The sequence below is a fragment of the Meles meles genome, chromosome 7, assembly GCF_922984935.1.
Source record: "Meles meles chromosome 7, mMelMel3.1 paternal haplotype, whole genome shotgun sequence".
NCBI lineage: Eukaryota > Metazoa > Chordata > Mammalia > Carnivora > Mustelidae > Meles > Meles meles.
In genome coordinates this window covers 22529433-22543313 of record NC_060072.1, presented here as the reverse complement: position 1 = coordinate 22543313, position 13881 = coordinate 22529433, and the positions used below count along the sequence as shown (strand labels likewise).

Sequence of the window (13881 nt, the reverse complement as noted above, 5' to 3'; positions counted from 1 at the left end):
AAGAATTCGCAGAGAGGTTTTTTTTTTTTTTTTTTTTTTGTCATTAGGAGTAAACAAAGTGATTTATGGATGGGAAAAAAACCATGCTAGTGTACCAAATGAAGGATAATATTCTTGCTAGTGCATTGTATCTGGTTGAAATATATGAAAATGCTAGTTTTATAGGTAAAAGATGGTCAAATATCATTACTGTTATATGATTGATTCTAATGCTAACCTGAGCCCAGTTCTCATTTAGTTTTAGTGGCTTTAAGACTGAATTAGACTGAATTAGAAAAATCTCATTACTTGGATACTTCTTTTAAGGCACTTGGCAACCAATTTTTAATACCTACATAATACACACAGTTCATTTTTTATAGGTTCCCTAACTTTAAAATGCATTCATTGGGGCACCTGGGTGGCTCAGTCATTAAGCATCTGGGTGGCTCAGTCATTAAGCATCTTCGGCCCAGGTCATGATATGATCTAAGCGTCCAGGGAGCGAGCCCAGCGCTGGGCTCTCTACTCGGTGATAGGCCTGCTTTTCCCTCTTCCACTTCTTCTGCTTGTGTTCCCTCTCTCGCTGTGTCTCTCTCTGTCAAATAAATAAATAAAATTTAAAAAAATGCATTCATTGTTTTGGGGTGGGAAAAGAGGAAGGTCTCTAACTTTTTTTCCCTTATTTGGTTCAATATATTGTGAAAGGAATATAGCAAAGAAAAGAGGAAGAGCCATGAAATAGACATCTTTATTTTGTAAATTTTAAGGCTTTGGTGGCATTATATATATACTTTTTTAAAAGAGGCTTAAAGTAATGTCATTAGTGATTAAATACAATTTTTTTTAATTAGGTCTCTGTTGATCTTGGATGATGTTTGGGATCCTTGGGTATTAAAAGCTTTTGACAATCAGTGTCAAATTCTTCTTACAACCAGGGACAAGAGTGTTACAGATTCAGTAATGGGTGAGGATTAATTTACTTTTTACTTCATGGTTTAATTCAATTGTATTTAAATATATTCAAACCAAATTGCTTACTATATTTTGTGATTTTGTTGCAGGTCCTAAATATGTAGTCTCTGTGGAGAGTGGCTTAGGAAAAGAAAAAGGACTTGAAATTTTATCCCTTTTTGTTAATATGAAGAAAGCAGATTTGCCAGAACAAGCTCATAGTATTATAAAGGAATGTAAAGGTATGGTTATTTTGTGTGAGGAAATTATAGGTATTATTTTTCCCTTTTTTAAAGTAAGCTAGTGAATATGATAGTTTAGTACATGAATATCCAGAAACTTTACTAGGATATTTAGTATTTTAGGTTCTACTCTGACACCCTACATAGATAATAATATTTTGGTATTCATTTATTCATTAAAATAATGTTTAATGAACAACCATAATATGTTAGTGGGACAGATTAGATGAAGATGGATACCTCCTGCAAAGAATAAAAAATATAGTGAGAATCAGAGTTTTATGTGTTTTTGGTTGGGATTTTATAAAAATAGTATCTAATTTTGTAGGTGAAACTGGTGTTGTCCTGTTAATTTGCATTTTTTATTAGTGAAGTTAAACTTTTTACTGGTTTATTGAGTATTTGCATTTTAAGAAATTACCCTTGATTGAATTTTTCTTTGTGATAGCAGTATTTTTAATTGATTTTTAGGCATTCTAACTATTAAAGCTATAAGGTCTTTGCCATATTTTTGCAAATATTTTCTCCTAGTTTTTTGTCTGCTTTTTAATTTCATTTGTAATACTTATTTGACATACAGAAATTAAAAACTTTATAGAGTCACATCTGTCAGCTCTTTACTTGTATTCTTCCACTCTTGTTAATACTTAAGTAGACTTTGTTGTTTCTTTTTGCCATTGAATAGCTACTTGGTTTTGAGCTAATTGCCTTTTTTAAAAAAAGATTTGTTTGAGAGAGATAGTGTGTGTATATGCCCACAAAGGGGTGGGGGCAAAGGCAGAGGTACAAGGGAAGCAGACTTCCCACTCAGTGGGGAGCCATGCCCAAGGCTTGGTCTCAAGACTCTAAGATCGAGATCTTAGCAGAAACCACGAGTCAGATGCTTTACCTGCTGAGCCACCCAGGGACTCCAATTGAGTTAACTGACTTAAAAAATATGCTAGAAAAGAACATGTCATTTGTATTCTTTATAAAGGTGATGCATGTCCATTTTGAAACATTTAAAAAATGTGTGAAACAATAAAAAGAAATTGCCCATCATTTGGTTATTATTAGCCCCATGAGGGTATTTCTTTCTTTCTTTTTTTTTTTAAGATTTTATTTATTTATTTGACAGACAGTATTGTCTGTCAAATAAATAAATATTTAAATAATAATAAATAATAAATAATAATATATAATATATTTATTTATTATATTTATTATTTTTTATTATTTACTATTTATTATTTTTTATTATTATTTCATTATTATTTTATTATTTATTTATATTTATTATTTATTTATATATTTATTTTATTATATTATTATTTATTATTTTATTATTATTATTTTTATTATTATCTATTATTTTTATTATTTATTATTATATTTATTATTTATTATTAAATAATAATAAATAATAAATAATAATATATAATAAATATATTTATTTATTTTATTTATTTATTTATTATATTTATTATATATAAAATATATAAAACATAAAAGTATTAAAATGATAATATAAAAATTATAAAAAATTATAAAGAATATTTCTTTCAGTCTTTTAGGACATACAAAACTTTGAAAAAAATGCGATTACAAGGGTATACATAATTTGAATCTTGCCTTTTCATAAGCAAATCTTGAACATTCTCATGTCATTAATTATCTTTTGAAAATAATTACCGATGGCATAATATTGTGGTAACTTCAATTTATTCAGTCATTTCTGTTATTGTTTAAGATTTTTCACTATTTTAAATAATGCTGTGACGAATATCCTTATAGGAAGTATTTCTTATTTCTAATGACTTCCTTAGAAAAAATATCTAAAGTGAATCTAAATGTTATAAATATTTTAAGGCTTTGGATAACTTGCAGCAGAAATTGTTTTTTTAAGAATAAAGTGATTCTTAGTTGTAATTTTAAAATGAGACAGTATTAATACAGTGACTTTGCTGTTTTGTTCTCTTTTTAGGTTCTCCTCTTGTAGTGTCTTTAATTGGTGCACTTTTACGTGATTTTCCCAACCGTTGGGATTACTACCTCAGGCAACTTCAGAATAAGCAATTTAAGAGAATAAGGAAATCTTCATCTTACGATTATGAGGCTCTTGATGAAGCCATGTCTATCAGTGTTGAAATGCTCAGAGAGGACATCAAAGATTATTACACAGATCTTTCCATCCTTCAGAAGGATGTTAAGGTGCCTACAAAGGTAATAGAAGGATGGAGAAACCTTGTCCTTGGATATTTATGGCATGTCACTTTTGATATATTATCAAGGATGTTGTTACAGATGATCTTGAAAGGTTAAGACCCAGGGCACCTGGGTGGCTCAGTGGGTTAAGCCTCTGCCTTTGGCTCAGGTCCTGATCTCAGGGTCCTGGGATCGAGCCTATTGGGCACTCTGTTCAGCAGGGAGCCTGCTTCCCCCACTCCCTCTGCCTGCCTCTCTGCCTACTTGTGATCTCTCTCTGTCAAATAAATAAATAAAATCTTAAAAAAAAAGAAAGAAAGAAAGAAAGGTTAAGACTTGTATCACAGAATGTAATCCCACTGCCCTTAGTCTCCGTCATGGGTTTGCTGTTGAACTCAGATTATTTCCTATTCTCAGTTCTAGTGAGGCTGCAGAAGCATCTGACTTCTTCTCTTTTCTATCTTTTTAAAAAATATTTTATTTATTTATTTGACAGACAGAGATCACAGGTAGGCAGAGAGGCAGGCAGAGAGAGAGGAAGGAAACAGGCTCCCTGCTGAGCAGACAGCCCCATGCAGGGCACATCCAGGACCCTGGGATCAGGGCCTGAGCAGAAGGCAGAGGCTTTAACCCGCTGAGCCACCCAGGCGCCCCTTCTCTTTTCTATCTTGATGAATAGTTGAGCTTCTTCATATGAAATGGAGATACAGTTTTTCTGGGCTTTAAGATTTTTTTTTTTTTAAATATTTTATTTATTTGACAGAGAGAAATCACAAGCAGGCAGAGAGGCAGGCAGAGAGAGAGGAGGAAGCAGGCTCCCTGCGGAGCAGAGAGCCCGATGCGGGGCTCGATCCCAGGACCCTGAGATCATGACCTGAGCCGAAGGCAGAGGCTTTAACCCACTGAGCCACCCAGGCGCCCCTGGGCTTTAAGATTTGATTTTTGTGTACGCACACTCGCGCGTGCGTGTGTGTGTGTGTGTGTATGTTAATACCTTATCTGCAGTCCTGGTCATTGTAGTTTTGTGGTATATTAAATGCTTAAAATGATTTCTAGGTATTATGTATTCTCTGGGACATGGAAACTGAAGAAGTTGAAGACATACTGCAGGAGTTTGTTAATAAGTCTCTCTTATTTTGTGATCGGAATGGAAAATCATTTTGTTATTATTTACATGATCTTCAAGTAGATTTCCTTATAGAGAAGAATCGCAACCAGCTTCAGGTACTTGCATTTCTGTACGTTTTTAAAATGTTTTTATTTTGAAATAATTTTAGGCTTATAGAAAAGTTGCAAAACAGCATAGAGAGTTTTATGCATGTACCTTCATCTAACTTCCCCCATTGTTTACATCTTACATAAGTGTAATATGGTTATTGAAACCAGAAAATGAACAATGATAGAATACTGTTAACTAACCCACAAATTTTATTTAGATTTTGCTAGCTTTCCCTCTAATGCCCTTTTTATGGTTCAGATCAAAATCCCATTTTGCATGTAATTATCATGTTTCCTTAAATCTATGAAAATTCTTTGCTTTTCTTATCTTTCATGATCACTTTTGAAGAGTACTAGCCAGTTATTTTGTATAATGTCCTTTAGTTTGGGTTTAAATATGAGTTTAAATTAAATTTAAATTTAATTTTATCTGATGGTTTCTCATGACGAGATTAAAGTTATATATTTTTGGCAAGAAAACTACAGAAGTCATTGTGTCCTCAAGGCATCATATTAGGGTGTCAGTATGTCTTCTTGTCAGTGATTGTAATGTTGATCAGTTGGCTAAAGTGGTACCTGCTAGTTTCTCCACTGTAAAGCTACTAATTTTTTCCTTTTGTAATTAGTAAGTATTTTGTGGGTAGATTCTCTGTACATTTTTAAATAGCTTTGTACACTATAGTTACTGTGATGCTTAGGTTATGAAGTTGTTTCTGTCTTCTAACATGTTTCATTTGGGTTTCAGAATCTACATAAGAAAATAATCACTCAGTTCCAGAAACATTACCAGCCACATACTCTTTCACCAGATCAGGAGGACTGCATGTATTGGTACAATTTTCTGGCCTACCACATGGGTAGTGCCAATATGCACAAAGTAAGGTGACCCATTTAAAAATTATCATTATTATTTTTAAAATTTATTTATTTACTTATTTGAGTGAGAGAGAGAGAGAGAATGAGTGGGAAAGGAGCAGAAGGAGAAGCAAGACTCCCTGCAGAGCAGGGTGCCTGGGACATGGGGCTTAGTCTCAGGACCCCAAGATCATGACCTGAGGTAAAGGCAGATACTTAACTGACTGAGCCACTCAAGTGCCCTTAAAAAAAAAAAAAAAAAAAAATTAAAAAAATTATTGTTATTATTATTCTTATTTTAAGATTTTATTTATTTGACAGAGAGAGAGATCACAAGTAGGCTGAAAGGCAGGCAGAGAGAGAGGGAATCAGGCTCCTCGCTGAGCAGAGAGCCCGATGCGGGGTTCAATCCCAGGACCCCAAGATCATGACCTGAGTTAAAGGCAGAGGCTTAACCCACTGAGCCACCCAGGTGCCCCCAAAATTATTATTTTTATCTCACTTATATTTCATCCTGTGTTTAGAATTTTCTTTTATTAGTAAAAATAGGATTATAGCCTATGTAAGTATTTTTGGTTTTGTTACAATTTTTACCTACAGTGATTTAAAAAGATAACTTTGTTAAGTGTAGTACATGAACCTCCTAAAAATTCATTCTCTACTTACCAGTAGCTTTCCTTTTTGGGCAGTATGGATTTGTATTTTTAGGCTTTGAGAGGAAATGGAGAATGGGAAATTATATTCATTCATTCAGCAAGTATTTATTGAGTGCCTGGTTAGGTGCTGGTGTATTATTCTTCATTGTGAGGATATACCATAGGCACAAAGTCCCTTTTCTCATTGAGCTTACATTCTGTGGGGAGACAAGTAAATTTATACTACTAGTGAACGAGTAAATATATACTATGTTGGGAGTAGTAAGTGCTCAGCATGGAAGGAGAAAGTGATGATGTAGAATCATGATTTATGATGGATTTTGTGTGCATTATAAGATCACTGCAGCCTTGCACAACAGAAAGAATGGAGTCGCCCTGAACTGAGATTGGAGGGTCTGTGGGCAGACCGAGTATTTTTTAGGGGCAAATAATTTTGAATATACTGTTTCATACATATTAAGACATCTGACTGGAAATAATGTGTATATAGTTGGATATATGAATCTGGATTTCTGGGGGAACGTTATGGACTAAAAATAAAATTTGGGAATCACTACCACATAGATGATATTTGAAATCAGGACTACCAACTATTCAAAATGTTTACATTTTTGAAAACCATATGTTTTCATACCATATGCTACTTTAATTTATCTATGCTTAGGTATGTTACCATACATTTTTGTTACCAAAAAACGGTGTATTATTGTACTCTGTTTATTTCACCTAGCAAAATATAGTTCATGTTTAATAATCTACACATTGGGGGTGCCTGGGTGGCTCAGCCATCAGATGGCTGCCTTTTGCTCAGGTCATGATCCCAGGGTCCTGGGATAGAGCCCTTCATCGGGCTCCCCGCTCGGTGGAAAGCTTGCTTCTCCCTCTCCCGCTCCCCCTGCTTGTGTTCCCTCTCCTGCTGAGTCTCTCTCTGTCAAATAAATAAATAAAATCTTTATTAAAAAAAAAAATCTGGGGAGCCTGGGTGGTCTCTGCCTTCGGCTCAGGTCATGATCCTGGGGTCCTGGGATCCAGCTCTGCATCGGGCACTCTCCTCAGCGGGAAGCCTACTTCCTCCTCATTCTCTGCCTGCTTCTCTCCCTACTTGTGATCTTTGTCTGTCAAATAAATAAATAAAATCTTAAAAAAAAATCTCCATGTTGGAATGAAGGCATTCCAGTAAATATCTGTGCCAAATTTACTTAAGCTGTAATTGTTGCACGTTTAGGTTTTCAGTTTTTTGCCTTTATTATGCTGTAACGAACAATGTTGTTTGGTTGTTTGTCTTTGCACTTACATTATTTCCTTTGAAAATTTTTTGAGGTGGGATTGTTGAGTCAGTGCATATTTTTAAAACTTGGTATGTATGATAGTGTGACAGGAATTCAGTTTCTTCTTGCCTTTTTAAAAGCCCTTTTTCCTTATTTTTAAAAGATAATTTCTAATTTTTAAAGGTTTTTCGTTAGAAAAATGTAGGAAAAAAACTAAAAGGAATGTGAAAATGACCATTATTGCCAGTGCTTTTGTGTATAGTTTTCCAGATTGTTTTGCTGCTCAGATACACATGCTTGTTCTTTTTTTTTTTTAATTTTAATTTTTTAGAGACAGAGGGTGCGTGTGTGAGCCGGGGGAGGCTCAGAGGGAGAGAGAGAATCCCAAGGTGGCTCCATGCCCAGTGCAGAGCCCAGTGCAGGGCTCGATCCCACAAACCTGAGATCATGACCTCAGCCGAAATCAAGAGTCAGAGACTTAACTGACTGAGTCACCCAGGCACCCCCACGTACTTCTTCTACCCAAAACAGGAGCATAATGGAAATAGTTTTATATCTCTTCTCCCCACCCCCATGCCACCCCCCATCTAACTGTATTTCATGGTCATCTTTTTACATCAGTTTATATAGAGTGAAAAATTTTTTGAAGCTGCATACTATTTCATTGTATATTGATCAGTTGGCTTATGGAAAGTTAGATTGCTTAAGCACACTTATCTGATTATTTTCTTAGGACACATAGTGTAATTTCTAGGTCAAATGGTATTACAGTTAGAATTTTGTTTTATTTTTTTTTAAAGATTTTATTTATTTATTTCACAAACAGAGATCACAAGTAGGCAGAGAGGCAGGCAGAGAGAGGGGGAAGCAGGCTCCCTGCTGAGCAGAGAGCCCAGTGTGGGGCTCGATCCCAGGACCCTGGGATCATGACTACAGTTAGAATTTTAATACAGATTACCAAACTGTCCTCCAGGAGAGTGCTCTGAGTTATATCACTATCAACAGTATATGAAAGTGTTAATTTCCTCTGACTCCAGCTAATATTCTTTTTTTTTTTTTTTAAGATTTTATTTATTTATTTGACAGACAGAGATCACAAGTAGGCAGAGAGGAAGGGAAGCAGACTCCCTGCTGGGCAGAGAGCCTGATGCGGGGCTTGATCCCAGGACCCTGGGACCATGACCTGAGCCGAAGGCAGAGGCTTTAACCCACTGAGCCACCCAGGCACCCCCAGTTAATATTCTTATTACTGCTTTTAGTCTTTAGAAATCTGATTTTTTTTTTTGTTTTTAAGATTTTATTTACTTACTTGTCAGAGAGAGAGAGAGAGAGCACACAGGGGGAGAGGCAAGCAGAAGGAGAAGCAGGCTCCCTGCTGAGCAAGGAGCCTGATGCTAGACTTGATCCCAGGACCCTGGGATCATGACCTGAGCTGAAGGCAGATGTTTAACTGACTGAGCCACCCAGGCATTCCTAGAAATATGATATTAAAGAATGCTGAATCTTTCTTGTTTCATTTAGATTACTGGTGAGGTTTTTGGCCAATTGTACCTTTTATTGTATGCATTGAGTCTTATCCATTGCTTTTTTTTGTTGCCTATTTTTTTGTTGTGTTTCTCTTATTTTATTAGAATTTTCTATAAAAAAAATTAAGCCCTTATCTATCATATGTGTTGTAAATAAATATTTTTATTTTTTTGGTCAAATTTTATTTTGTTTTCAACTGTATTAAAAGGTTTTGAGTTTTTATGTAGTTAAGTGCACATCTCTCCCACTCTTTTTTTTTTTTTTTTGTACTTTTGCTTTGGTGTCATGTTTACAAACATTTCCTTCATCCTACTGTCACAGAAATATTTGCCTGTATCTTCTAGAATTTTTTTGAGGTTTTTTATTTTATATTTAAATTTTAATCCAGTAAAATTTATTTTCATTTGTGTGTGGTCCATTTTATGTTTTTTGGTTCCTTTTAAAATAGCTTCCTTTTTGTCCTTGAATTCTAGTTATCTGCTAAGTTTCTTTCAGTAGTGTTAGGATAAGGATGGTAGGGGTACCTGGGGGGCTCAGTTGGTTAAGTTTCTGCCTTTGACTTAGGTCATGATCTCAGGGTCCTGGGATCAAGCCCCCTGTCGGGCTCCTTGCTCAGCTGGGAGTCTGCTTCTCCCTCTGCTTCCCCCAATCCGGCCTTGTGCTCTTTTTCTCTCTCTCGATTACTCTGTCTCTAATATAAATAAATAAAATCTTAATTTAAAAAAATTATTTGTTTATTTATTTTAAAGATTTATTTGTTTATTTTTTAGACAGAGAGAGATCACAAGTAGGCAGAGAGAGGGGGAACCAGGCTCCCTGCTGAGTAGAGAGCCAGCCCTGTGCGGGGCTTGATCCCAGGACCCTGGGATCATGACCTGAGCTGAAGGCAGAGGCTTAACCCACTGAGCCACCCAGGCGCCCCAAATAAAATCTTTATTAAAAAAAAAAAAAGGATAAGGGTGGTATAGTTAAAATTCTTTGATGTCTGTAACCATATCCTCCTCTTTTTTTTTTTTTTAAAGGAACTTTGTGCTTTAATGTTTTCCTTGGATTGGATTAAAGCAAAAACTGAACTTGTAGGCCCTGCTCATCTGATTCATGAATTTGTGGAATATAGGCACATATTGGATGAAAAGGTATAATTAGTAGGAAAAATAAGTTCTTAAAGGGCGTCTCATTTTTGTCATTTAATTCTAGGTTTAATAGTGGGCATGAGCCGGATAAAAGGGACAAAGAGAGAGAATTTCCTCACTTTAACTCTTGATGATTCTAATTATTTTGCTTCCTAGCCTCCTGGGGATGTAGATGGGGTTGAGGTTTGAAAGTTGAGAAAGTAAAGTGTCCAACTGGGTTGTTTTGTTTTTTGTTTTTTTAATACAAGAATGTATTAAGAAAGTAACACTTGGATAAAGAGATTTTTACACTATGTTTAAAAATGTGGAGAGGGTTACCATATATTTGTTATCTAATGGTTGGCTATTTAATTTTAGCTCACATAGAGAATATCTCGTTTAAGCCTTTAAAGTGACAAGATCACAGAAACAGAAAAATGTCAGATCTTGGTTCTGGTTATATTTCTAAGAGATTTCAGTTTGTTCATAGGATTGTGCAGTCTGTGAAAATTTCCAGGAATTTTTATCTTTAAATGGACATCTTCTTGGACGACAGCCATTTCCTAATATTGTACAACTTGGTCTCTGTGAACCAGAAACTTCAGAAGTTTATCAGCAAGCTAAGCTGCAGGCCAAGCAGGAGGTCGATCACGGAGTGCTTTATCTGGAGTGGATGTAAGTAGGTTAGGAAAGAAACCAAAGGGGGGAAAAATAGAAAAAAAAAACACAAAAAACCAAAGGGAGTAGAGTGCTAACTGTGTCATTATTTTTCAGGTAGTGAATAAGTTCACTCCAGGAAGATTTAACTACTTTGGAAAGGGCTGGAACTTTTAATAAGCATTCTTAGTTATTGAAAAGTTCTGGAGAAGTGAGTATAGGAGAAATATATATTTCCAAAGAGTCTGTAGAAATAGATGCTTGCCTGTAGGCATTTTGACCAGTCATACTAAATAATAACACCAAATGGTTTACTTACTGTAACACAGTTTATTAGTGAAGAACATTGGCTTTGAAGCCACAGACACTGATTTGAGTCTCAGTTCTGAAACCTGAGTTTTGTGATTTTGAACAAATTACGGTTTGCTCTTTTTTTCATATATAAAATAGAGATAGCAATACTTTGAGGTATTATTTTTGTGAAGATTGAAATGAGATATTAGATATAAAGTGATTAGCCTTTGCCCTTCACATAGCCCTGATTAAACTTGCATTGAATTTTGATTGTTCTAACTCCTAAGAGACTGTTCAATTTTGCTCTTGCCTTAATCTTATCAATTAGAAAAAGGAGAGGGTTAACTCATCTTTTTAATGCCTGTTATGTAAGATATGCGCACGTTACTCATTTTACCTTCAAACCTTAGAAGGTGAATATTATTTGGTCTATTTTTTTTTTTTAATATTTTATTTATTTGACAGAGAGAAATCACAAGTAGGCAGAGAGGCAGGCAGGGAGAGAGGAGGAAGCAGGCTCCCTGCGGAGCAGAGAGCCTGATGCGGGGCTCGATCCCAGGACCCTGGGATCATGACCTGAGCCGAAGGCAGAGGCTTAATCCACTGAGCCACCCAGGCGCCCCTATTTGGTCTATTTTATAGAGGAGAAAATTGAGGCACAGAGTTGCTGAGATTTGACTAAACTTGTGTAGCTTGTTGAATGGAATTTAATTCTTGGGTCTGTCTGGCTTTATTTTCCATGTGCCTTCTATATGCCACGTTTCTCTTATAGCTAGAAATAATGAACACGAATGTTTGTCTTTTCACATATATAAATTTATCTGAATTGATCTGTAGGTTGATATCTGCAGTATTTATTAGTCCTGGGCCCTCTCTCCAAATAGGTTGCTGTAGGTGATTTCCCTAATTCATTGAAGCTAGGATAAATCTGTCTGTATTCTGGAATACTTGCTCACTTTATATCATAGCATTTGTTTCATTTCATGGTGATGGCCTATTTTTCTCTGTTACTAGTCCATACATTCTGTAGTTTAGAATAGTTTGGAGGTTAAAATTAACAGACTTTGGCTCTAGGCTGCCTGGGCTTGAAACCCAGCTCTGCTTTTTTAAAAAAAATACTTATTTATTTGACAGAGAGTGAGCACGGCGGGGCAGCAGCAGGCAGAGGAAGAAGGAGAAGAGGAATCCCCACAGAGTAGGGACCCCAATGTGGGGCTTGATCGCAGGACCCTAGGATCAAGACCCGAGCTGAAGGCAGACGCTTAACGACTGAGCCACCCAGGAGCTCCCGCCTCTTCTTTATTGGTTATATATAACCAGGGAAAGTTACTCAGCTTCTCTCACGTAATAGTGCTCTTTCATAGCACTGAGAAGATTAAATGAGTATATGTGTGTATAAGAGAATCTCAAGCAGGCTCCATGGCCAGTGGGAGCCCTATGCTGGGCTCAGTCTCACAACCCTGAGATCATGACCTGAGCTGAAATTAAGAGTCAGGTTGCTTAACTGACGGAGCCAGCCAGGTGCCCTGGCTTCTTTCCCTTTAAATACAATGGAGATTTTTTTGAGGGTATCCTTACATAATGTTTTCTCTCCACATGTTATCATTAATATATCCAAGGAAAATAGAAAGCAACATGTATTTAATTAGTTAGATTTCTCCCAAATCAGTGACATTTGCAGCACCTGACAGGTTGCTTTATATAAGGTAGCATTTCTCTTAAAAAGCCACTTCTGTAATACTTTTTTCCTTCAGGAGATCTGTGCTGTCATTTACATGGTGGTAACTTAATTTTAAGAATTTTGTATTTTTGGCAACACAACAATGTTAAAAGACAGTTTACTTTATAACTGAAAAAGAAATTACTTTTACTCTTACTTATTAGGTTCCTGTTCATTTTTTCCTTGTATGTAGAAACAAAAAAAACATCAAGAATCTTTCCCGCTTAGTTGTCCGCCCCCATACAGATGCTGTTTACCATGCTTGCTTTTCTGAGGATGGTCAAAGAATAGCTTCTTGTGGAGTTGATAAAACCTTACAGGTAAAACATATCTCTTGAGAAAAATTGAAAGAGGCATGTACCCAATACTGTACATATGAGAATATATTTAAATCCTAAAATTGAAGAAAATCTCTCTATTAGAAATAGAGAAATCCAAATCTCCTGAACATTTTATGAAAGCTTTTTCTGGAAATTTAAAAGATATGTTTGTGTGTTTTCATAGTTTTAAAGTTGCTGAGTTACATAAAAGTACCTTTTACCCTAGCAATCAGTTACTGTCATCCAAGTGCCCTCTAAGAATAATGAGGAAATGCAAATTGTTAAAAGACATAAAGACTCTCTAGCACAGTGAACAGGGCTCTGATTAAAAAACAGTGATTAAGTAAAATACCTATTTTATCACAGGTTCAGACACAGATTTCTGACTATAAATAGGAATCAGACTATATTATTTCCTAAGGTGCTTTGAAGGAATTTAAGTTCTTGTTTGTTTTTGGAATATATGAATGAGTGCTTTTCTTTAAATTTTGAAGGGAACAGGATCAGTTAGTTAAAACTTTGATATTTAGATTAGGTTTAGTCTTTGTAAGATTGTGACTATAAACCCTATTTTTGTATATGTGCTTTATTACTAATTTTAGTAATTTTGGCTTTTGAGACCCAGAAAGAAAACAGATTGAAGGAAATGTTGTCTATTTGATTAAGAATTTGCCAACCTTAACAAAAAAGAAAAGAAAAGAAAAAAAAGAATTTTGCCAAACTAACCTCAAGAACTGAAGCTGTACTCTGCTGGCTCTTTTTTATTGATATTACAAACATTTAATAAAAGATAGTTCTCTATGTTAAGGCATATAAATTCTGACATATATTCTGCTTTTTGCCAAGGTTCATTACTATTGCAAAATAATATGGATTAAGATCTTTTAAAGAAAGA

At 35.3% G+C, this 13881-nt stretch overlaps 1 protein-coding gene across 4 annotated transcripts in view; it reads left to right on the top strand.

The window, feature by feature from the left end:
• Positions 1-13881, top strand: part of APAF1 (apoptotic peptidase activating factor 1) — a 91721-nt gene that overhangs the window by 24633 nt on the left and 53207 nt on the right. For all 4 annotated transcript variants that reach the window (XM_046011328.1, XM_046011327.1, XM_046011329.1 and 1 more), the window contains exons 7-14: positions 834-946; positions 1044-1175; positions 3139-3377; positions 4416-4583; positions 5323-5454; positions 9906-10019; positions 10486-10670; positions 12860-12986. In XM_046011328.1, the coding sequence (XP_045867284.1) occupies positions 834-946; positions 1044-1175; positions 3139-3377; positions 4416-4583; positions 5323-5454; positions 9906-10019; positions 10486-10670; positions 12860-12986 (1210 nt within the window). The remainder of the gene's footprint in view (positions 1-833; positions 947-1043; positions 1176-3138; positions 3378-4415; positions 4584-5322; positions 5455-9905; positions 10020-10485; positions 10671-12859; positions 12987-13881) is intronic.